The sequence below is a fragment of the Aulonocara stuartgranti genome, assembly GCF_965226115.1.
Source record: "Aulonocara stuartgranti genome assembly, chromosome: 7".
NCBI lineage: Eukaryota > Metazoa > Chordata > Actinopteri > Cichliformes > Cichlidae > Aulonocara > Aulonocara stuartgranti.
The window spans coordinates 14,526,517-14,549,000 of NC_138945.1; the positions used below are offsets into that span (position 1 = coordinate 14,526,517).

At 39.3% G+C, this 22,484-nt stretch overlaps 2 protein-coding genes across 3 annotated transcripts; both read left to right on the forward strand.

The window, feature by feature from the left end:
* Positions 1–10,577: 10,577 nt before the first annotated feature.
* Positions 10,578–14,118, forward strand: LOC309710791 (proteinase-activated receptor 1-like). 2 transcript variants are annotated; one of them, XR_014277807.1, is made up of 3 exons: positions 10,578–10,689; positions 11,992–13,434; positions 13,742–14,118. XR_014277807.1 is itself a non-coding variant. In XM_082540557.1 (2 exons), exons 1-2 carry the CDS (start codon positions 10,623–10,625, stop codon positions 13,134–13,136), a joined length of 1,212 nt encoding a protein of 403 aa, XP_082396683.1. In that variant the 5' UTR covers positions 10,578–10,622; the 3' UTR covers positions 13,137–14,118. The 2 variants fall into 2 exon arrangements, 1 of the variants encoding a protein (XP_082396683.1); XM_082540557.1 differs by having other exon boundaries at positions 11,992–14,118.
* A 5,157-nt stretch (positions 14,119–19,275) lies between these two features.
* LOC309711608 (proteinase-activated receptor 2-like) lies at positions 19,276–21,622 on the forward strand. Its single transcript, XM_082542016.1, has 2 exons — positions 19,276–19,593; positions 19,955–21,622. The coding sequence occupies exons 1-2, from the start codon at positions 19,518–19,520 to the stop codon at positions 21,010–21,012; spliced, it is 1,134 nt and encodes a 377-aa protein (XP_082398142.1). The 5' UTR covers positions 19,276–19,517; the 3' UTR covers positions 21,013–21,622.
* Positions 21,623–22,484: the final 862 nt, after the last annotated feature.

The following is a 22,484-nucleotide window of genomic DNA, read 5'->3' on the forward strand; positions in this document are numbered from 1 at the left end:
GGTTTTAAGAGTAAGAAATTGAACCACACTTGGTGGTGTTTGCAGTTCAACTTGACCCGGTTTAAATTTATTTTTTACTATGGATTTAATTTGTTGATATTCTAAAAATCTTTTCTTGTTGATCCCATATTGTGTAACTAGTCCGTCAAATGAAATAAATTCTGTTCCTTCTAGTATATGTTCTAAATATTTGATTCCTTTACCACTCCAAACTGAAAAGTTTATCATATTATTGTTTTGTAATATGTCAGGGTTGTTCCAGATAGGTGTACGTTTGCATGGGATTAATGAAGACGCCGTCAATTTTAGAAACTCCCATCATGCTGTCAGAGAAGAGCTGATGTTGATGCTTTTAAACCATTCATGTCGTTGGATGTTTGAGCTGATAAATGGTAGGTCTGAGATCTCTAGATTATTGCAAAGTGCTTGTTCTACATCTACCCAAGGTTCATCTAAGAGGGTATGTTTTAGCCATCCTGAGATAAACTGAAGCCTGTTGGCTAAGAAGTAGTGCTGAAAGTTAGGTAGTTCTAATCCTCCTCTATCCTTGGTCTTTTGTAGTGTTTTTAAGCTTATACGTGGGGGTTTATTTTTCCAAAGGAATTTGGACATACATGAATCTAGAGATCTGAACCAATCTTGTGGCGGAGAATAAATAATTTATTTTTGGTAAGACCATCATTTTTATAACGGCAACCCTTCCCATGAGTGATATGGGTAGACATTTCCACCTAGCCAGATCATCTTCTACCTTCTTTAAAAGTGGGATATGGTTTAATTTAGTTAGATCTGCAAGCTTGGGAGAAACATTAATACCTAAATATTTTATATTTCCCGATTGCAGTGGTGTAGAAGAGGAATTATGGAAGGAGCAATTAATCGGTAGGACTGTAGATTTTGACCAGTTAATTGAGTAATCTGATATTCTTGCAAAAGAGTTTATCAATTCAATCACCCCAGAGATATTGGTTTGTGAATTCTGGAGAAAGAGTAACACATCATCCGCATAAAGGCTGATTTTATGTTCCACGTTCTTGCATTTTATGCCCTTAATTACTGAATTCTGTCTAATTGCTGCTGCTAGTGGTTCAATAAAAATTGCAAACAGTGAAGGGGAGAGTGGGCATCCCTGCCTGGTGCCCCTCAAGAGACAGAAGCTGGAGGATGTCTGGTCATTTGTTCTGACACAAGCTGTTGGGGAGTTATATAATATTTTTAACCAGTTTATGAAAGAGGATCCAAAACCAAATTTGTGTAAAGTTGCAAATAGAAATTTCCAGTTAACTCTGTCAAATGCTCACACCCAGCTTTTGGGAAGTCTGACCACAACGCCATCTTCCTCATTCCCCAGTATAAACAAAGCATACGGAGGGAAGACGTGACCAAGAGGGAAGTAAAACGGTGGACTGCCCAATCAGAAGCTACGCTACAGGACGCACTCAACGACGTAGACTGGGACATGTTCAGAGCATGCGCAGTCGACATCAACGAGTTTACGGAAGTAGCAGTATGCTTCGTCAATATGCTAGCGGAGGAGATTATCCCCACTGCGAGAGTCACCACATTCCCAAACCAGAAACCGTGGATGGACAGATCGATCCGCACTGCAGTAAACGCCAGGACCGCCTCCTACAACGCGGGTCTCGCCACTGGCGATATGAGCGCCTACAAAGCGGCCTCATACGGCGTGCGGCGCGCGGTGAGAGATGCCAAACGCCGGTACCGGGAACGTGTGGAGTCCCGCTTCCACCAGGGCGACACACGGAGTATGTGGCACGGACTACGCACCATTACGGACTACAAAGCCAGGGACACTGCGCTGATCAACGCTGACTCTGCATTCACCAACGAGCTGAATCGGTTCTACGCCCGTTTCGAGGTTAGCTAGGCGGCTAATGCTATCTACCGCCTGACTACCGAGGACAGTGACGTCATCAGCGAGAGACCGGTGACCAGCATCGCGGAGCATGACGTCCGAGCGGCACTGAGGAGAGTGAACAGAAGGAAAGCGGCGGGGCCAGACGGCATCACCGGCCGTCTGCTGCGCTGCTGTGCTGACCAGCTAGCAGGTGTGTTCACTTACATCTACAACGAGTCCCTGGCGAAGTCTGTGGTCCCCACATGCTTCAAAAGATCCACCATCATCCCTGTGCCCAAGAACAGCAAACCCTCATCCCTGAACGATTACCGGCCAGTTGCACTGACCTCGGTAGTAATGAAGGTGTTTGAGAGGCTGCTGAAGAACATCATCTCCTCCTCCATCCCAGACACCACAGATCCGCTGCAGTTCGCCTACAGATCCAACAGATCCACAGAGGATGCCATCGCCCACGTCCTACACACCACTCTCAGCCACGTGGACAAGAAACAGGGTAACTATGTGCGAATGCTGTTTGTTGATTACAGTTCAGCGTTTAACACAATAGTGCCCTGCAGACTGTTCACAAAGCTGAGGGATCTGGGACTTAACAGCCGTCTGTGTGCATGGGTGTTGGACTTCCTCACTGGCAGAACTCAGGTGGTGAGGGTGGGCAGGTGCTTCTCCAACAGCATCACCATCAACACAGGAGCACCTCAGGGATGTGTCCTCTCGCCACTGCTCTACTCCCTCTACACTTCAGACTGTGTGGCCACCCATGGCTCCAACACCATTGTGAAGTTTGCTGACGACACAGTGGTGTTGGGTGCCATCTCCAACAACGATGAGGCGGCCTACATGGATGAAGTGAAGAATCTGGCATCGTGGTGCCAGGACAACCACCTCCAGCTGAACGTCAGCAAGACCAAGGAGCTGGTGGTGGACTTCAGAAGGGGTCAGCACAGAGACTACAAGCCCATTATCATCAATGGAGCTCCAGTGGAGAGGGTGCAGTCCTTCAAGTATCTTGGTGTCCACATCTCCTCAGACCTGACATGGGCTGCCCACATTCAGGTCCAGACCAAAAAGGCTAGGCAGCGCCTGTATCACCTACGACAACTGAGGAAGTTCAGGGTCTCTCCAAAGATCCTCAGGATTTTCTATACAGGCGCTGTGGAGAGCATCCTCACACAGAACATGACATCGTGGTTCAGGAACAGCTGTGTGAAGGACCAAAAAGCTCTCCAGAGAGTGATCCGTACAGCAGAACGCTGCTGCAGGATTGCTCTCCCCCTGCTTCAGGACACCTACACCAGGAGATGCCGGACTAGAGCAGCGCAGATACTGAAGGACCCGTCCCATCCAGGCAACAAACTGTTCCAACTTCTGCAATCTGGTAGAAGGTTCCGCATCTTCCGGGCAAGGACAGAGAGACTCAAGAGGAGCTTCTATCCCCAAGCCATCCGTGCCCTAAACACACACACCCGCCCTCTCACATCATCTATAATTGACTGAGACAGGACTCTCTTCCAGACACTCTAAACCAAGGCACAATGTACATTTCAATTCCTTTAATTTTAAATATGTTTATATTGTCTATCTTGTAAAATAGTCAGATGTCTATTCATATTAATGTACAGAATTCACCTGCTTGCTGCTACTACTGCACATTCACCCAGTGTATATACTATATGTATGTATATATATATATATATATATATATACACTCAACAAAAATATAAACGCAACACCTTTGTTACTGCTCCCATTCCCCATGGGATGGACGTAGAGACCTAAAATTCATTCCAGATACACAATATAACCATCCCTCCCAAACAGTGGTCACAAATCAGTCCAAATGTGTGGTAGTGGGCACATTTGCTATATTGAGATAATCCATCCCACCTCACAGGTGTGCCACATCAGGATGCTGATCTGACATCATGAGTAGTGCACAGGTGTACCTCAGACTGCCCACAACAAAAGGCCACCCTGGAATGTGCAGTTTTGTCTCACAGCAAAATGCCACAGATGCCACAAGCAATGAGGGAGCGTGCAACTGGCATGCTGACAGCAGGAATGTCAACCAGATCTGTCGCCCGTGCATTGAATGTTCATTTCTCAACCATAAGCCGTCTCCACAGGCGTTTCAGAGAATATGGCAGCACATCCAACCGGCCTCACAACCGCAGACCTCGTGTAACCACACCAGCCCAGGACCTCCACATCCAGCAGGTTCACCTCCAAGATCGTCTGAGACCAGCCACCCAGACAGCTGCTGGAACAATTGGTTTGCACAACCAAACAATTTCTGCACAAACTGTCAGAAACCGTCTCAGGGACGCTCAACTGCATGCCCGTCGTCCTCATCGGGGTCTTGACCTGACTCCAGCTCGTCGCCGTAACAGACTTGTGTGGGCAAATGCTCACATTCGATGGCGTCTGGCACGTTGGAGAGGTGTGCGCTTCACGGATGAATCATGGTTCACATTGTTCAGGGCAGATGGCAGCTGAGAATGTCCCAGTTCTTGCATGGCCAGCATACTCACCAGACACGTCACCCATTGAGCATGTTCGGGATGTGCTTGACCGGCGTATACGACAGCGTGTACCAGTTCCCACGAATATCCAACAACCTCGCACAGCCATTGAAGTGGAGTGGACCAACATTCCACAGGCCACAATTGACAATCTGATAGACTCCATGCGACGATGTGTTGCACTGCATGAGGCAAATGGTGGTCACACCAGATACTGACCGGTTCTGGGTCCCCAGACCCCCAATAGCGCAAAAAACTGCACATTCCAGGGTGGCCTTTTGTTGTGGGCAGTCTGAGGTACACCTGTGCACTACTCATGATGTCAGATCAGCATCCTGATGTGGCACACCTGTGAGGTGGGATGGATTATCTCAATATAGCAGATGTGCCCACTACCACACATTTGGACTGATTTGTGACCACTGTTTGGGAGGGATGGTTATATTGTGTATCTGGAATGAATTTTAGGTCTCTACGTCCATCCCATGGGGAATGGGAGCAGTAACAAAGGTGTTGCGTTTATATTTTTGTTGAGTGTATATATATATATATATATATATATATATATATATATATATATATATATATATATATATATATGAGAGGAAGAACATTATATATATATATATATATATATATATATATATATATATATATATATATATATATATAAAATGTTCTTCCTCTACACCCCCCCCCAATTTTTGCACATGTCAAGGAGCGTGTCAGGCTACATTTCACTGTGTGTTATACTTGTATAACTATGCATGTGACAAATAAAGAACCTTGAACCTTGAACCTTGAAATTAATGATAACCACTTAGTTTAGTAAAAGAAATCAAAAACAAATTAACCATTTTTAATTCTAACATTTGCCACCTTTTTCACAAAAATCATGTGTTTCATTCAGCCTGCCGTCCCACAGTTTCCTCTCCAGTATGATACTCAGCTTCTCATGAACACAGGCATTTTATCTTCTAAATGCTATTCAGTTTATTTCAATCATTAATGCTTAAACATGAAAATAATGCTATATGCTTCTCATTGGTTCTCTAAAAATGTCTGGGAACTTTTGGATCATTATAAGCTGAAGTTTTACCATACTTAAATTAGTAAAAACACAACTAAAGTCATAAAAATGTTCATAAAACCATTGTTTGATGTTAAAACTCAACTTCCCCCCTTTTTGACACACTCCCATGTGTCAATTCATCGGAGAAAATTAAAAGAAAAGGTTAGTGACATCCTATCATAATATAAAAATCAGAAATTCTTCTCTCAAGTATCGTTGCTCCAGTCTTGTCATCCTGTGTTAGGGAATGAAATCAATTTAATTATCATATTAGATCTGGCTCCGCCCAGAGCCTGCGTCCGCAGAACTGCCTAGAAACAAAACCTGTGTGTTAATATGAACTTCACATTTGTAACTCCCTTTTTACCCACTGTTTTTCCCTTATTGCCCACAGCAGGGGAATTTATGTCTTGATTCAGCCATGAATCCAGCTCACCTGATTCATCACTGAGCCCAACCGTCACTGGCATCTGATTGTGCGGCACTGCATATTCTTCCCTTAATGTCGCTGTTTTCAATCTGTTAATTAGAGTTCTTAAACATGACGTAGACTGCATCCACAACAAGTCAATACAGCTTTGAATGTGGCCAATTATCAATCTACTACCAATCAATAACAAAATGATAGCTTTTATTTTATGCATGCTTTGGTCAAACACTTACCCAGAGGATCTTCAATCCCAGAAAATTCCTTCTCATTTAATAATGTCTGTCATTCTTCCATGCCCTGGTAACTGGTAGCTGTATTATTTTGAAATATACATACAACCAGCCAAACCACACCTTGGTCACACCAACCCTGTTCCCATCCGAGGATGTCCAACGCCATCCTAGTCTGGACTGTCAGAGGTGGCTTTAACACCAACTTTTCCGACACTCCTGTTTATTGCATTCCCTGGTCAGATTAGCCAACCTTTGCACACTAGTATAAACATAATCAACATGGTCAACATTATATTGAGTGTTATTTCAAAATATTATAGATTCAAACCCTCCAAATCTAGATGAGCTCCACTCTGTCTCTAAATTTTGGAGAAATTTTATGTTTGGTGTCGAATTTTAAGAATTTGACCATAAGTGAAATTCATGGTGTTATCACCCCCATCAGGGCTTACCTTTCCCACTTTTGGTGATATTCCTCCCTCGAATATTTGCAATTACCCTCCTTAGGCGTGGTGTTATGGTCAAGCGGGTGCTATAGGAAACAAAAAGCTCAGGACAGAACAGTTATCAGTCATGTGCTTCATACAGAAGTTGCATATTTTATGATTTCATATTGATCCTCTGAGTGTAATGATACATTTTAATTTTAATTTATCAAAACTAAACACAATAGGTTTTTCTTTCTTTACTTTGCTCTTGTTCTTTTGCAGTACCACATCCTATCACATGCCCCTGTCGGTTATATTCTACTTTTTTAAATTATTGACTATTTCATAGGGGTGGGGGAAAAAATCGATACTGTGTAGTATCGTGATATTTTGTTTGCTAATAATGTATTGATACAGGGACAGCAGAAATCGATATTTTGTTACAAATAATTTTTTCGTGGACTGGAACATGCTCTGACTTCAGAGCATGTTGATCAGCTCCTTTTTCTGAGCAAGAATCCTGACATTCCTTCACTGTCCAAATGTGTTTAACTTTTTTTTTGGCATGACAGTTTACTTATTTTAATTTAAGACATATTTTATTTTAATGGATGAAAGCAATGATGTCAAAGACACTGCTCAGCTCCTCATTTTTATCCGAGGAATCAACAAAACCTTTGAAATAACGGAGGAGTTTTTGACAATGGAGTCTCTGAAAGGACAAACACGGGGTGAGGACTTGTTTGAACGAGTGTCTGCTGCCATCGAAAACATGAAGCTTCCCTGGAGTAAGCTTGTTAACGTCACCACAGATGGATCTCCAAATTTAACGGGAAAAAACGTTGGCCTGCTGAGGAGAATCCAGAATAAAGTGAAAGATGAAAACCCTGACCAGGATGTGATTTTCCTCGACTGCATCCTCCACCAGGAATCTCTATGTAAATCGGTGTTACAGCTGAATCATGTTGTGAATCCTGTGGTGAAACTTGTCAACTTCATACGCGCACGGGGACTTCCTTCATTGCGTTCCTGGATCACCAGGACCTGCTTTATCACTCCCGTGTCCGCTGGTTGAGTTTGGGCAAAGTGTTTCAACGAGTGTGGGAGCTCAAAGAGGAGATTGGCGTGTTTTTGGAGCGGCAGGGGAAGACTGATGAATTTCCTGAGCTGAGCAACAAGAGCTGGATGTGTGACTTCGCGTTTGCTACGGATGTATTTTCACACTTGAATGAGCTCAATGTGAAACTGCAGGGGAAGGACCAGTTTGTGCATGACATGCACACAAACGTGAAAGCCTTCAAATTAAAGCTGGCTTTATTCTCCAGGCAGATTTTGAACAAGTCATTCACTCATTTTCCTACACTAGCCACGCTGAAAGAGGCCGGAGCAAAAGTAAAGAAATACAGTGAGTCACTGGATGCACTGCACAGAGAATTCTGCCGTCGGTTTTTGGATTTCGATAAAATTGACAAGTCACTTCAATTGGTGGCCTTTCCTCTGTCACAAGACCCCGAAACAGCTCCAGAGGAGCTTCAGCTCGAACTCATCGACCTTCAGTCCGACCCTGCCTTAAAAGGGAAATTCAGCTCTCTGAAACTAAATGACTTCTATGCTTCACTCAATGATGCCGCGTTTCCAAATCTAAGGCGAAAAGCGCAGATGATGTTGGCTTTGTTCGGCTCTACCTTCGTGTGTGAACAGACATTCAGCGTCATGAACATCAACAAAGCCAGCCACAGATCCAAGTTAACAGACCTACACCTCAGATCAATCCTGAGAATCGCCACAACAAAACTAACTCCAGACTTTGATGCGCTGGTTAAAAAAGGAGACCAACAACACTGTTCCCATTAAAATGTGTGTCTCTCCGTGATGCGCACGTTGTTAAAATGAACAGTGCGCGCAGATCAAATATAACGCTTCACAGACTGACTTGCTGCAACTGTTTCGTCCTTGCACTGGTCGTTGTTGACTTTTGGCACCGGGGAAACAAATTGAATAAAAGGAACAGGACAAGTACATCTGCATCTCCTACCGTTTTTGAAAAAAAAAAAAAAAAAAAAAGAGTTAGGAGGAGAGTGATGTGATATCCTGAAGGATAACAGAACTTTCAGTGCTTTAAAATAAAATGTTCATTTATTTGATTTTCAGTGTTTAAAGGCTCATTTCGAAGTCAGAGATTTTATTGTAATGCTTTTCTTCATTTTCATTGGAAATTAAAGCACATGTTTTCTCCATATCCCAAGATGTGTATTTTTCCCCCAATGAGGTGATGTTTTCAAAGCATGCCATCTATCTACTCCTGTTCCGGCCCCTTTGTCAAATGTTAGAACTCAATGTGGCCCACGAATCAAAAAGTTTGCCCACCCCTGCAATAAACTCACCAAGTGCTTTGGTGATTGTGGAGACTGCATCCACTAAAATTGCACTACTGCTGAAAGACCACCAAAATGGCTCTTCTAATGTTTTCAGTTAAGTTACCAGAAATGCTCGTAGGAAATAACTGAAGCAACATATGGCGGTTAGAAGTAACCGTTAGGGGACCACAGTCACACATCCTCGCCACTACAGGCACGGTTTTCACAAAGCTTTTATTTTGGTATTTCCTCTGACCAGCAGGATAAATGTGCATATTAGCTAAACATTTAGACGTAGAGCTGGGCGATATAAGATTTTTTCATATCACGATATGTTTTTTTTTTCATTTCAGGCGATAACGATATATATCACGATATAAGCCAAATAACTATATTTGTAAGATTTAAATGTGCCGTTGCTCACAAGTAAAATGTGAAATAATCAGCAGCTTGTTTTTATTTAAATATTTATTTCCCATAATAAGTTCAACAGGGTAGATGTACTTAAGGAACATGAGACTTTTTCAGATAAATAATGGCAAATATTGCAAACTACACAAAAGGCAGCCGCTAAAGCGTTTCAAAATAGAACAAACAAAACAGACTACTAAATTGTCAATTCCACTTAGAAACAAAATATTAATTCTAAAAATAAATCTTAGCTTGTTTTACAGAAGAACAGACAAAATTGACTAACTTTTGTCAATATCAAATAAACTGAGAACTCAAAGGAAATTCTCAATCTCTCCTTGTTGTATAGCTGAGCTTTTCAAACAGTTTTAACAGTTACTTTAGTCTGACAAAAGCCGAATGACGAATTAGCGCTTCCAGTCAGAGATTGAGCATGCACCGCTTTATTGTATTTCCAGACTTGCTTTCGGCACAATTTACAGTGCGCGCTACTCTGTTTGACTTGAAATAGCAGAAATACCTTCACACTACGGAACTTCTATGGCTCTTCCGTTCAACAATCTCTCCGGCATTGGAGCCATCATCTGTTTTCTCTTCGGTAACCTTCGGTCACACTCTCGGTTGATTTTTCTCTAATCGGCACACTCATTTCCTCCATTACCCGGGCGGCACGGCGGCTGGCTGCTTCCCAAAACAAATACACATGTGCGGCTTGGCACTTGTGCTGTATGTAACAAGTCACGTGACGTGCCGCTGCGGCTGTGATTGGTTCGGCTCTGCACTACTTAATTTGGATTGGCTGTTCTTTTTATTCTTTTTTTTTTAAGAGAACAAGAGCGGTGAGGCCTATCGCAATAGTTAAATTTTTCTATCGAGAAAAAGTTATTTCGCAATACATATCGTTATCGTTCTATCGCCCAGCTCTATTTAGACGTAACATTTAGATTTTAATATAAAAAGTTACAAATATTGTTGTAAATGTTGTAAAAATTGACTCAAAAAAACGTGTTTTTCTCCAATGAATGCATCGGAAGGCAACTTGGGGTTAGTATATTGCCTAAGGATATTTTGCCACCCCATGTAGAACTGAGAAGCAATTTATCCAACATCCAGGAATTTTCCTTTCCCTGTGTAAGAGTTCCAAGGAAACCTGGAATCATGCCAGGCAGAAAGCCAGCAAATACAAACAAGTACATTAAGGGCATGTTCTTGTTCTTCTTGTTCTCTAAAACAGACATTTAAGACACTGTTGAATTAAAGGATGCCAAAAAGGAAAGAAAGAGAGAAGCAAACATGGCTTTAACACAGTTGTTGTTACTTCTGTTTTGTTTCTGCTGTATTTCTGCCGCGAACACTTCAGGTAAGTTTGAAAATACTGTGATGTCTTGAATTGGTTGGTCTCTACTCATAAAATCCAAATAAATTACTTATTGTTATCTGTGTTAGAACAAATACAAGACTAATTCAAAAAATGTTTTGGTGAATGCAATAATTTTCAATAGAAATCCTGACATAAAAAAGTGTACTATTTCAAGAACAATGTTAGATTTTAAAATGGACAAAACTGTTTTGTGGTGAGACGATTCAAGCTTTCAAAATCTTTTTTAAAAAGAACAAAATACTGCATTCTCCAGACAAGAGTTATATTTTTATATTTTCTAATGATTTTTTTAAAGATTTCCCGTTTTGTTTAGTGTCAGTTAGTGTCGAGAGGGGGATTATTTTTGTTTTAGTTTCAATTTTTTGTGTTAAGTTTTAGTTCATTTTGAATGGCTTTCGGTGTTTGTTATAGTTTTTTAAATTATAATTATTGGATGGAGGGCATATGTCAGAAAGCAAAGATGTTTCATCCATATTTTACCTTAGTTTTAGTTTTATTTTAGTTTCCAACTTCACATAATTGTTCAAATTTGTAGTTTTTATTTCATCTTAATTATTTAAAATGCTTTTTTTTTCACATCCATGTTTAGTTTTAGTTTATCTTTAGTTAACTATAATGACCTTGGTACAGACTAAAAAGGAAAGCAAACATCAGGCATGTTATCAGCCCTTAGTTCAAAAGCCTGCATGTATAGTCTTGCACTGATGGCTATGGCACTGGCAGCTTGCACATCTGAAGAGGAACATTAGTGTTGAAAGGTATACACAAATTTTACATCAGATTATATTCACCATGTTCAGAAATTGAAACTGTGATATGCATTTCCTTTTAAAATATATTTAAGATAATGTTCTTGGGTCTGTCAAATTTGTGCACACGTAAAGGTCAGACTGAGTTGTTGTGACCAAACAGCAGCATCCGAAGACTAGCCTCATCAATGTTATTTTGGATGGATGGATGGATGGATGGATGGATGGATAAGCTTTATTTGTTGGTTGCAGTTGCTTGCAACTGAGATGAGAGACCTTTAATTGGCAAACCATCCCAGTCGCTGAGCTTTGTGCAAGTTTTAGGGCAAAACTAGACAAGAGAAGACTTTGGATGTGTTTTAATTCTTTTGTTTAAAAAGTAAATTCAGCGGACAAACAGATTTAAAACTGCGTCTGTTTCTGATTTGTAAACTCTAAGAAAATGTTACCATCATAGTTTTATATCCAGCAAATAACCTTTGATTTCTGTTTTTTAGAATTCACTGACAAGTCTATTTTGTTTTTAAAACAGGAGCGCATGGAGCATCTGGAGCAGGTTTTATTTTTGTTAATAATAATTCACCACATAATTCATCAAATAAAACATCTTTTGGACTTTCAGAAGAGGCACTGAAGTTTCTAACTGGCACTGTGTCCATCATCCTTTTACCTTTCTTCTACACGCTGGTCTGCTCCATCAGTGTGCCAATTAACTTCTGTGCCGTGATTGTCTTTGCTCGGGGGATCCGTCCCAAGAAGCCAGCTGCAATCTATATGGTGAACCTGGCCTTAGCTGATCTGCTCTTTGCACTGATGCTCCCCTTCAAGATCTCCTACCACTTTGAAGGCAACAACTGGAAATTTGGCCCGTCGATGTGCAGCGTGGTCACTGCTGCCTTTTACTGGAACATGTATTGTTCTGTTCTTCTCATAGCTTGCATCAGTGTGGACCGTCTACTTGCTGTAGCTTACCCTATAGCATCTCTTACTTGGAGGAGCCCACAGGCTGCAGTCATAGCCTGCATAATCATGTGGATGCTATCCTTCGCTGGCTCGATTCCCCTTTTTACCATCCACCAGACATTTTACGTCAGTGAGTTGAACATCACCACCTGCCATGATGTCCACTCTACAGATAAGATCGCCTGGTTAAAGACATACTTCCTCACCATCTGCTGTGTCCTCTTCTTCCTGCCTCTGCTCATCACAGTGGTGTCCTACGCTCAGATAATCTGGTCATTGAGCAGAGTCCAACATGATGTTCCAGGAACATCACAGAGGAGAAGAAGAGCAATGGTGATGACATTGACTGTGCTGGTGATATTTTTACTGTGTTTCATGCCCACAAACTGTCTGCTGCTTGCACACTACCTGCAGTTTAACACCGAGAAGAGCCAGGAGGCACCTGATGGCTCTTACGCACTCTATCTGGTGTTTCTGTGTTTGGGAAGTCTGAACTGCCTCCTGGATCCCCTGCTCTACTACTTTGGATCCTCCCAGTGCCAGAAACGACTATCCAACATGGTCAAGTGTAAGAGCATTACACAGCGCAGAGATATCACTCAGTCAGCAACTTCTTCATGGAGATTCAGGAGGTCTGGAAAAAACATCTCCACCAGAGGGGGTTCTTTTCAATCAAGCCTCAGAAGCCAAAATAAGAAAATACTACTCCTCTGAGCTGATATTTTAAATGACTCTTAGCTGTTAAAGTTATAAAATAACATCAGTGATTTGTCATGAAATTTCAGAAGCTGTGAACATGAGCACGTAGCTAGCAGGAGCGTTTAGAGTTCTGGGCATATCATTCTTCATGATCAGAATGAACTGAATACCTTCCACGGCTATCTCAACAGAAACAGCTTTAAATCTTTGTTTCATAGACACACATGATCAGTCACAGATGCCAAAAGGGACACTGACACCAATCCTCAATAGGAGAACTCATGATGGTTCAGGAGCAGTCAGGCTTACCCGGGTGAGATGTGTTTTTATGTGTTCAATAAATTCTACTTGTATCTTTTAAGATGTGAATATTTATTTTTAATTATCTAGACCAGTTAGTGCAGATTAAGTAAAAAACCTTTGAACTGGTATATGTTAAAAACTGATCCAAATCTAGGACATATCGTAAAAATAAACACGATTTTTCCACTGCATATAAAAAATAAGCCTCAAACATCCTCCCTCATAGTTCCATTTGCTGATTTTGATCTGAATTATATTTATCATTATATCTACATTTATACATCGATTTTCCTTTCTTTTTTTTTCTTTGTGTCAAGCGTATGCCAGTGCTGAGGGGAAGTGGAGGTAATGATGGATAAGGTAAATCAACAGAATGTCACATTCCTGGGTCTGTTGACCCAGCGTTTAAGTTTTAGTTTATTTTGATGTTTATGTTTAAGTTCATTAAGTTAGCCAAGTTCATTTCTTTATTAGATTCCCCTTGTGTCTTCTTCCCCTGTATTTAAGTTTCCCTCAACCTTTATGTGTTTCATGTTTGCATGTCTTTGGTTGAACTTTTATATGTCTGAAATAAAGGGTTATCATCATCAACTGCAGTAATATTAATGCAGTAATATTAAAGTGCCACCATTTAGGTTGATCAGATAAATATGTGGGATCTGTACTATTCATAATAAACTGTTTCTAATCAGAAGTTTGTTTTGTTTTTTAAATTTAAATTTTAAATTTAGTCGCCACATGTGGGGTTACCTGCTGTCGTGACCCCTTGTAATCAGGAAGTAAAATATAACAGAGAAAGCAGATGTCAGAGCAATTCCTAATATCTCTATACTTCTTTTTAAGGATGATACTATATGGATCTAAACTCGCCTGTGCACATGACTTCACCAAGCCCGCTAATAAAAAAAACTGTACCAGTCTGCTTCCTGATTGTGGGATCTCTGGGATTTGTAATCCCCACTGTTGTGTGCATCATAACCTATTTCTCTTCACACACAGGATTTTCAGTTTAGAACAATCATGCTCGCTAAAGACTTCCTGGAATGCTCTTTAGAGTGCATGTTGAATTTAGGTTGTATGTTTGTTTATTTAGAGTAGAGTTGTTTTCACTAGATTAACAGTGTTCCAAAGTAACCTGGGACCAGGCCAGGCAGGAAGCCTGTAACAGCAGGTACAAACAGGTAGGTTTAGGGTGTGTTCTTCAAGGCTGGAACTGTTAGCAGACATTTCAGTTGGCTTTAAGGAAGCCAAAAAAGAAAATATAAAACTGATATATAAATAAAATTAAATTGAATTATTGTCAAACTCAACATGACTTTTTTTTTCTTACAAAGATACGTTTTCTCATTTTAAACATTTGATATCTGTTCAATGTGAATAAACTATGGGTTTATGAGATTTGCAAATGATTTAATTCTAATACTATTTACATTTTACAGTGGGTCATAATTTTTATATTTTCTTTTAGAATTGTGGATATATATTTTAACAGTTATTTTTTACCCAGTGTTGTTGTTTCAGTTCCCCGTGGATGATTTTTAGCATTATGATCAATGTTTCAGGCTAAAACGTGTCAGATAAAAATGAAAAGACACCCCAGTGTTATGCCTCAAAATAACTCATCTGGCTCAGTCAACAGTATCAAACCCAGTGATACTAATTTATCAGTGACAAGATGAGATAGAAGATAGCCTTCATTAGCCCAAGACATGGGGAAGTTGTTACAACAGCAAAGTAGACAGGAATAAATAGATGCAACTTACCTAACAACAATAATATATTGCAAAAATAGAAGAAAATATACACTATACAGGGTAGAAGAAATATAATTTAAATATATGTACATAAACATTAAATGTGTTTTTGTGTATATGATAAAATGATACGGTTTACTAGTAGCAGGAAAACAGATCGTGTCACAATGCAGTGGTTGGCTGTTATTAGCTGCAGGTATTGTGTACTGCACACTAAGATATGTACAGACCACAGTCTGTGCATATGTGGTGTGTTTTCACATCTGTACATTCACTGCCCAGTGCAGCAACCTGTCACTGAAGGAACTGCTCAGTGCTGTCCGGGTGATCTGTCTGGGGGTGGGAGGTGTTCTCCAGCAGGGATGACAGTTTGACCACCATTCCCCTATAACTGGCTACCTCCACTGGGTCAAGAGGGTGTGTCCAGTCAAGTCATGTGAACACCTAGGTTCAGTGGTGTAGGTAGAGAATGTTTGTGCCTGCAGCAGACACTCCCTGTGGAGTGTCTGCTGCAGGCACAACTACTCTACTAGACACACGGTCTGGATCCTTACATACTGAGGGCGGTTGGTAAGATAGTCCAGGATCCATGTGGTGAGATGCACTCCAGCTTGTCTTTCAAATTTATGTCTGCGATAGTGTTGAAAGCACTAGAAAAAAAAACCCAAACATAATTTCGAGCTCTCAAAATGTAAAAAAAAAAGAATTTTTCAAATATTTATATGATAGTGCAGTGTGGTAGGACTTGACTTAAGCAGCCAAAGAAGTGCAGGAGACAGATACTGTCCAGTGAGCAAGTGATTTATTCACCATTTTGTGACCAATATTTACACAAATAAATAAAAAAACTCAACTCCATAATTAACTCAGTTCAAATAAACATAACTGAACTTAAATCGACGGAAATTAAGGTCAAACTGCACACAGCTACACTGACCTGATCCTTCCTCCCTGAACACCTGTGTTCATCTGTTTAAATAGTTCATTCACCCCTGTACTAATCGATTAAGGTAGGTAAGTCAAACTCTTCTATACTCCAACCTGTACTGCTACTCTTCCTAGCAATAAAACTCTAAGGTATAGTCAATACATATTACAACAAATCAATTTCCCTACTAACACTCTAAAGTCAACTTTATTAAATTACAAGGATTCTCCCCCTTCTCCTCCTGGTCTCTTCCTGTGACCTCAGATTAACCAGTAAGCTACAGTATAAATACAGGAAGTAAAGCCTTCCTCCTTTTGTTCCTGGAACACAGGTAGGTAAGGTGAGTTTAAACAAGACGAATTAACAGTTGAACTAAATAACATGTTAACTTAACAAACTTGTCAAAAATTGATTTAAACCAAGATGTGATGTTATATAATCTGCAAAAGTGCAAAAGATAGGCAAACATCTACTATCCAGGGTTTGTTTATTGCAGACTACACATGAAATATGGTTAAATCAAAACAAGAATGTTAACTAAGAATATGGACAAGTGGTACTCTCACCCATTTTGTCACATGCAGCATCAGATACACTGAAGGCTAGCCTCACCACTGTGCGACTTTGTGCAGTCAATTGGACCTGTAAAAGCTCAGGAAGTCCTAAAAGTGAATACCGTCTCCTTCTTGCAGCCTATCCCAGCTGCCAAGTGGCAAGGTAAACCCCGGGCAAGTCACCATTCTGTTCCAGGGCAACCATTTTTAGTGTTTATAAAACAAACACAGAAATAAAAAAAGAAACACAAAGGGGCTCTAACACCAACCCAAAAACTCATAGTGGTTCAGGAGCAGTCTTGCCCAGGTTATAAGCATTACTTATGTTTTCAGTAAATTCTACTTTTATCTTTTATGATGGGAATATTTCTTCCTAGTTATCTAGACCAGTTCGTGCAGTAACAGAAGCTTTTTATGTTTTTTTTTCTCACAAGTCTATTATGCTGCATGTGTCAGTTTTCCTTCAGAATGCATGTTGAATTAATCGTCTGTTTGTTTATTTACAATATTGGTTTTCACTGTTCCAAGAAAACCTGGAACCAGGCCATCCAGGAAGATATTACTAAATCAACAGGTACAGCAGGTAGGTTTAGGGTCTGTTTTCTCAAGGTTGTCAACAGGCATTTCACACACTGTTGGTTTTAAGGAAAACAAGAAGGAAAAGTTTAAGGGAAGGGTTTGTAGATTTAAGCACAATAAGGCCAAACCATGTGCTGTAGCTGTACTATAGGGACATGTGTATTTATGCATTATTAAGACATCATTTGTCCAACATCCAAGTTTCACCTGTGAACGGGTTTTTATAATTATATAGAAACTTGATTTTATATTCATTCATGGTTTTATAATTATAAATTCTTTAGGGTAAAACATGTCAGAGAGAAATTACATACAAGATGAAGTTTCAGGGTACATCAAATTTGTTACTGTGTTTTAAACAAGGAAGGACTGAGAAGCAGTGACACGTCTTTCCTGATAAGTTTTTGTATATTGCCCTCTGCTGGTGGCAACCTTGCATTAATATTAAAGCTGTATTTAATTCATTTTTAAGAATAACGTCATATTTCTCTGCTGTCATCCGTGGCTCATCGTCCTTTTTTCTTTTTCTTGTCTTTTATTTTGGCATTGGAGGTAGTAAAAGGAAGGTGAATCGGAAGGGTTTTATTTGGAAATCTCCTCCCTAAAATTCAAGATTCTTTATTTGTCACATGCATAGTTATACCAGTACAACATGCAGTGAAATGTATCCTCACACGCTCCTCGACTGTGCATGACTGTGTTGATAGTCTGGATTTTTTTACTGTTGAGGAAATACAGGTTTACCTTAAATAAACAGTTTTATGATATTATCATTAATATGAGAAATAAAGGTACTGAGAGAATTTTCGTCTGGATCATCACTGTTCAGATTGTCCCTCAGATCTACATGGCTTCTCAGAAAGAAAGATTCAGACAAAAGGAACCAGTTTCACTATCAGGATCAGTGCAGCAATCAGCCATCAACAGCAAAGCTACCTCAACTTTAAATAGGAGCAAGGAGATGACATGATTGCAAACAGGTGAACTTTGCTCCTCCAGATGTGCAAAATTAAAGGGCAGAAACTCAGAATTAGAATGTCTTTATTGTCATTGTCACAGGTACAACGAAATTAAAAATGGTTCCCGATCAGTGCATCATCCCTAACAATATCAAAATATAAATAAAACAATAAAATTCAATAAAATCAAAAAATAAAATATATAAAATACTTAAAGTGCTAATAAGAATAGTATCAGCAAACATTCACATACATTCCCACATACATACTTCAGTCAGCGAATAGATTAATACGAGTGGCGTGATGGAGATTTTATTGTAGCAGTATTCAGACGTGTTATTGCAGTTGGATAAAAGCTGTTTGAGTTTACAGCAAACGCTGCAGTCCCCTGCAGGAGAGAGAGAGAGAGAGCAACAAAGAAGAGGGACAAATGGAAAGGACAAGTCAGCACAGGAGGATTTGGAAACCATACGAGATTTAATTTCTTTACACAACAGTCACTTCATTTCCCTGAATGGTATTGCCTAAAGTCACCTGCCAGGAAACTTACCTGTGCAGGCCCACAGTGCGTAGAAGTAGTAAATTGTGAGGCCATTGGCAGCGCAAACGCATATTGATCACATTTTTCACATTTCACATTTTGTAAAAATGGGATTAGATCATCTGTCCTTGCTTTCATAACCTAAAATATGGCAAAGACAATGCTTAATTTATTTAATTTAAGAAGTGAGATCACAAATAAACATTTATTAAAAAATAAACATGAACAAATGATAAATAAAGTGAAGAAAGTAATGCCAAATTTACTGAGACTGAAAATAAGAGTTTCACGTTAGTTTGAATAAAATAAAAGCACTATTTTTTGCCACTGACAGCATGATAAGATACATACATGAGTGTGGAAAATGTTCTTCAGTATGTGTTCTTAATGTATCTGGCTACCGATAATTTTTTCCCACTGAGTAAATGGAGCTCCGAAGAAACCTGAACCAGATCACACAGGCAGATATGACGCAAACAGCAGGCACAAACATGTCATTTAAGGGTGTATGCCATACCCCTGAACATTGATCAGCAAAGCTGGAAAAGCACTGCCATAAAGCTTCGGCTAGAAGCGCAAGTCAAGCCCAGACAGGGCTGGCCTGAGTCTTACGCAAGGTCTCTTGTAAAGTCACCTGACATCACGCTGGTATGTAAATTAGCTGACTGTGGGCTCTGTCAGCTAGTTCGCGGCACTAGGCGGTTAAAACATGGTTTAAGGTCGCTGCCGATAGACCGCGTTCGCTATAATATTGTGTTTTAAACTAAGTTTTGCAGTCATGTCGTGGACTACAGGATCGATTCACCTGTTCCTGATTTTGTGTTTTACACAAACTTGCCTGACGATGCAGCTAGGTAATATTTCAACCTGTTGATTTAGCCATTATTACCATACCGTAGTGACTGGCAAACTGTTCATTTTGAAAATAATTGGATGTTTTGATTTATTAATTTGATCTTTTTTTAAAGTGCTGAAGTCTTATGTCATTGCTTGATGTTTTAGTCTTGGATACATTCATTTGTTTGCATCAGTGTGATTGGTCAGAAACAGCTACAGTTTAATGGATGTTGTAATGCATACAGGTGACTCATAAACTAACGCAAACGGGTCAAAGTGCCCTAAGCTTAAGGAACTGGGTGTGACATTTGTTCCTATACACACCGTAAACCTGTTATTCTTCTGCTTTTCATATATTTTCATATTGTGACTTCACAGAAACCAGAGGCATGACAGGTCCAGAGAATAATGGAAGCCTGTGGATCAATCCAAATGACCAAAACGTCCTGAGAGGTCGCCTTACAACCGTCTTTCTCCCAATCATTTACATAATTGTGTTTTTGGTGGGTCTCCCCACCAATGCCTTGGCAATCTGGGTCTTCCTCTTCAGGACCAAGAAAAAGCACCCATCTTCGATCTACATGGCCAACCTGGCTCTGGCTGACCTGCTCTTTGTCATCTGGCTCCCCTTAAAAATCGCTTACCACTTCAATGGCAACAACTGGATCTACGGAGAAGGATTATGCAAAGTGCTGGTAGCATTTTTCTACGGCAACATGTACTGCTCAGTTGCCTTTATTGCATGTATAAGTGTTCAGCGTTATTGGGCCGTGGCTGACCCGCTGTCTCAGCAACAGAAGAGAAACCGTGTAGCTGTTTCTGTCTCCGTCACTATCTGGGTGGTGGTCTGGCTCATCAGCATCCCTCTCTATCTGTATAATCAAGAAGTTAAGATAGCAAGACTCGAAATCCTGACCTGCCATGATGTCACCAAGCCCTCTCAGAAGAAGATTGCAGCAGGCTACTTTCTGACAATGGGAATGCTGGGATTTGTCGTTCCCACTATTGTGTGCATCGTATCTTATGTTCTCATGCTGAAGGCTCTCAGGAACAGCATGAAGGATCCTGCCATTGCCAAGAGACGCAAAAAGGCTGTGGTCTTGATCGTCACTGTCCTTGTTATGTTTTTATTGTGCTTCACCCCGAGTAACATTATGCTGATGGTGCATTACATCCTCCTGCTTAAAGGGGCGCACAACAACTTGTATGGGTTTTACATCACGACCCTGTGCTTGGCCAGTCTCAACAGCTGTTTTGACCCTTTTGTTTACTATTTCATCTCCGAAGACTTCAGGGAGCACGTGAAGAACACATTCCTGTGTCGAAGTGAGCGGACAGCGCAGAGGATGAGGGTCTCCTTCAGCGCTTTGAAGTTCTCCAAAAAAAGCAACTCGTATACGTCAGGGTCAGGGAACACACGGAGCACGGATTGTTAGTGAATTCTTGATTTATTTTTTTTTTAAGACTTGTTTTTATCATTTTACTTCCTGGTTTGTTACAGGTGAACAAGTCAGTTTGACTTTTAATGTTACTGATTTTTAAAGTTTTGTAAAATCTTTGCTTTCATTTGTTTTTTTTGTTTTTTTCTTGTTTAATGTGTAACATTTCTTAAAGCTGCTTTAATTTAATTTATCCAGGATGTGATCAATTGCTTTAGACATTACAAACGTGTCCAAAATTGTGCCATAATTTTTATTGAGAGCAACTCTGACAGCTTGTGCTAGAGTGCTTTTCTGCCTTGCTTACATAACATTTAGCGTATATCAAAGAAGATGAAGTCAGTTTTTGTTTGTTTTTTGGTAAATCTTTTTACTATATTTAAAAGGTTCTCAATAAAAGTATCACCTCAATTAATTGTGCTTTCTCACTGCATACTTGTTAGGTGTCATCCATCAGCTCACTATTGCTAACCGAACTGGTTACATTTGTGCACAATTCTTTAAATTAATTGAAGTTCTCTGATTTCAGTGCCATTAATTTAATAAGTAAAAATAATGTTTTATAAAACTGGAAAATGTAATATAATATTAAATGATATTGCTTTTATCAGTTTTCCATTATGCTTCTGACAGTTTGTGAAACAAGTATGCAGTTGCATAAATGCCATTGCATGTGGCATTAAAAGTGTTTCTGTTACTCACTTTGTTTGGTCATCAACATTTCCTCTGACTGTATCATCAGGTAAACACTTAGAAATGTCAAGCTAGATGTTCCTTATTTTCAAAACGCAGTTAGCTGTGTGTTCCAGAAATTTCCGCCGCTGTTCTTTTTGGTGGGTTAACATACACACAGATAGAGATATGTATGTATGTATGTATGTATGTATGTGTATATATATATATATATATATATATATATATATATATATATATATATATATATATATATGTATATATATATATATATATATATATATATGTATATATATATATATATATGTATATATATATATATGTATATATATATATATGTATATATATATATATGTATATATATATATATATATATATATATATATATGTATATATATGTATATATATATATATATGTATATATATATATATATATATATACGTATATATATACGTATATATATACGTATATATATACATATATATATATACATATATATATATATATATATATATGTATATATATATGTGTATATATATATATATATATATATATATATATATATATATATATATATATATATACATATATATATAAATTCAAGATTCTTTATTTGTCACATGCATAGTTATACCAGTACAACATGCAGTGAAATGTATCCTCACACGCTCCTCGACTGTGCATGACTGTGTTGATAGTCTGGATTTTTTTACTGTTGAGGAAATACAGGTTTACCTTAAATAAACAGTTTTATGATATTATCATTAATATGAGA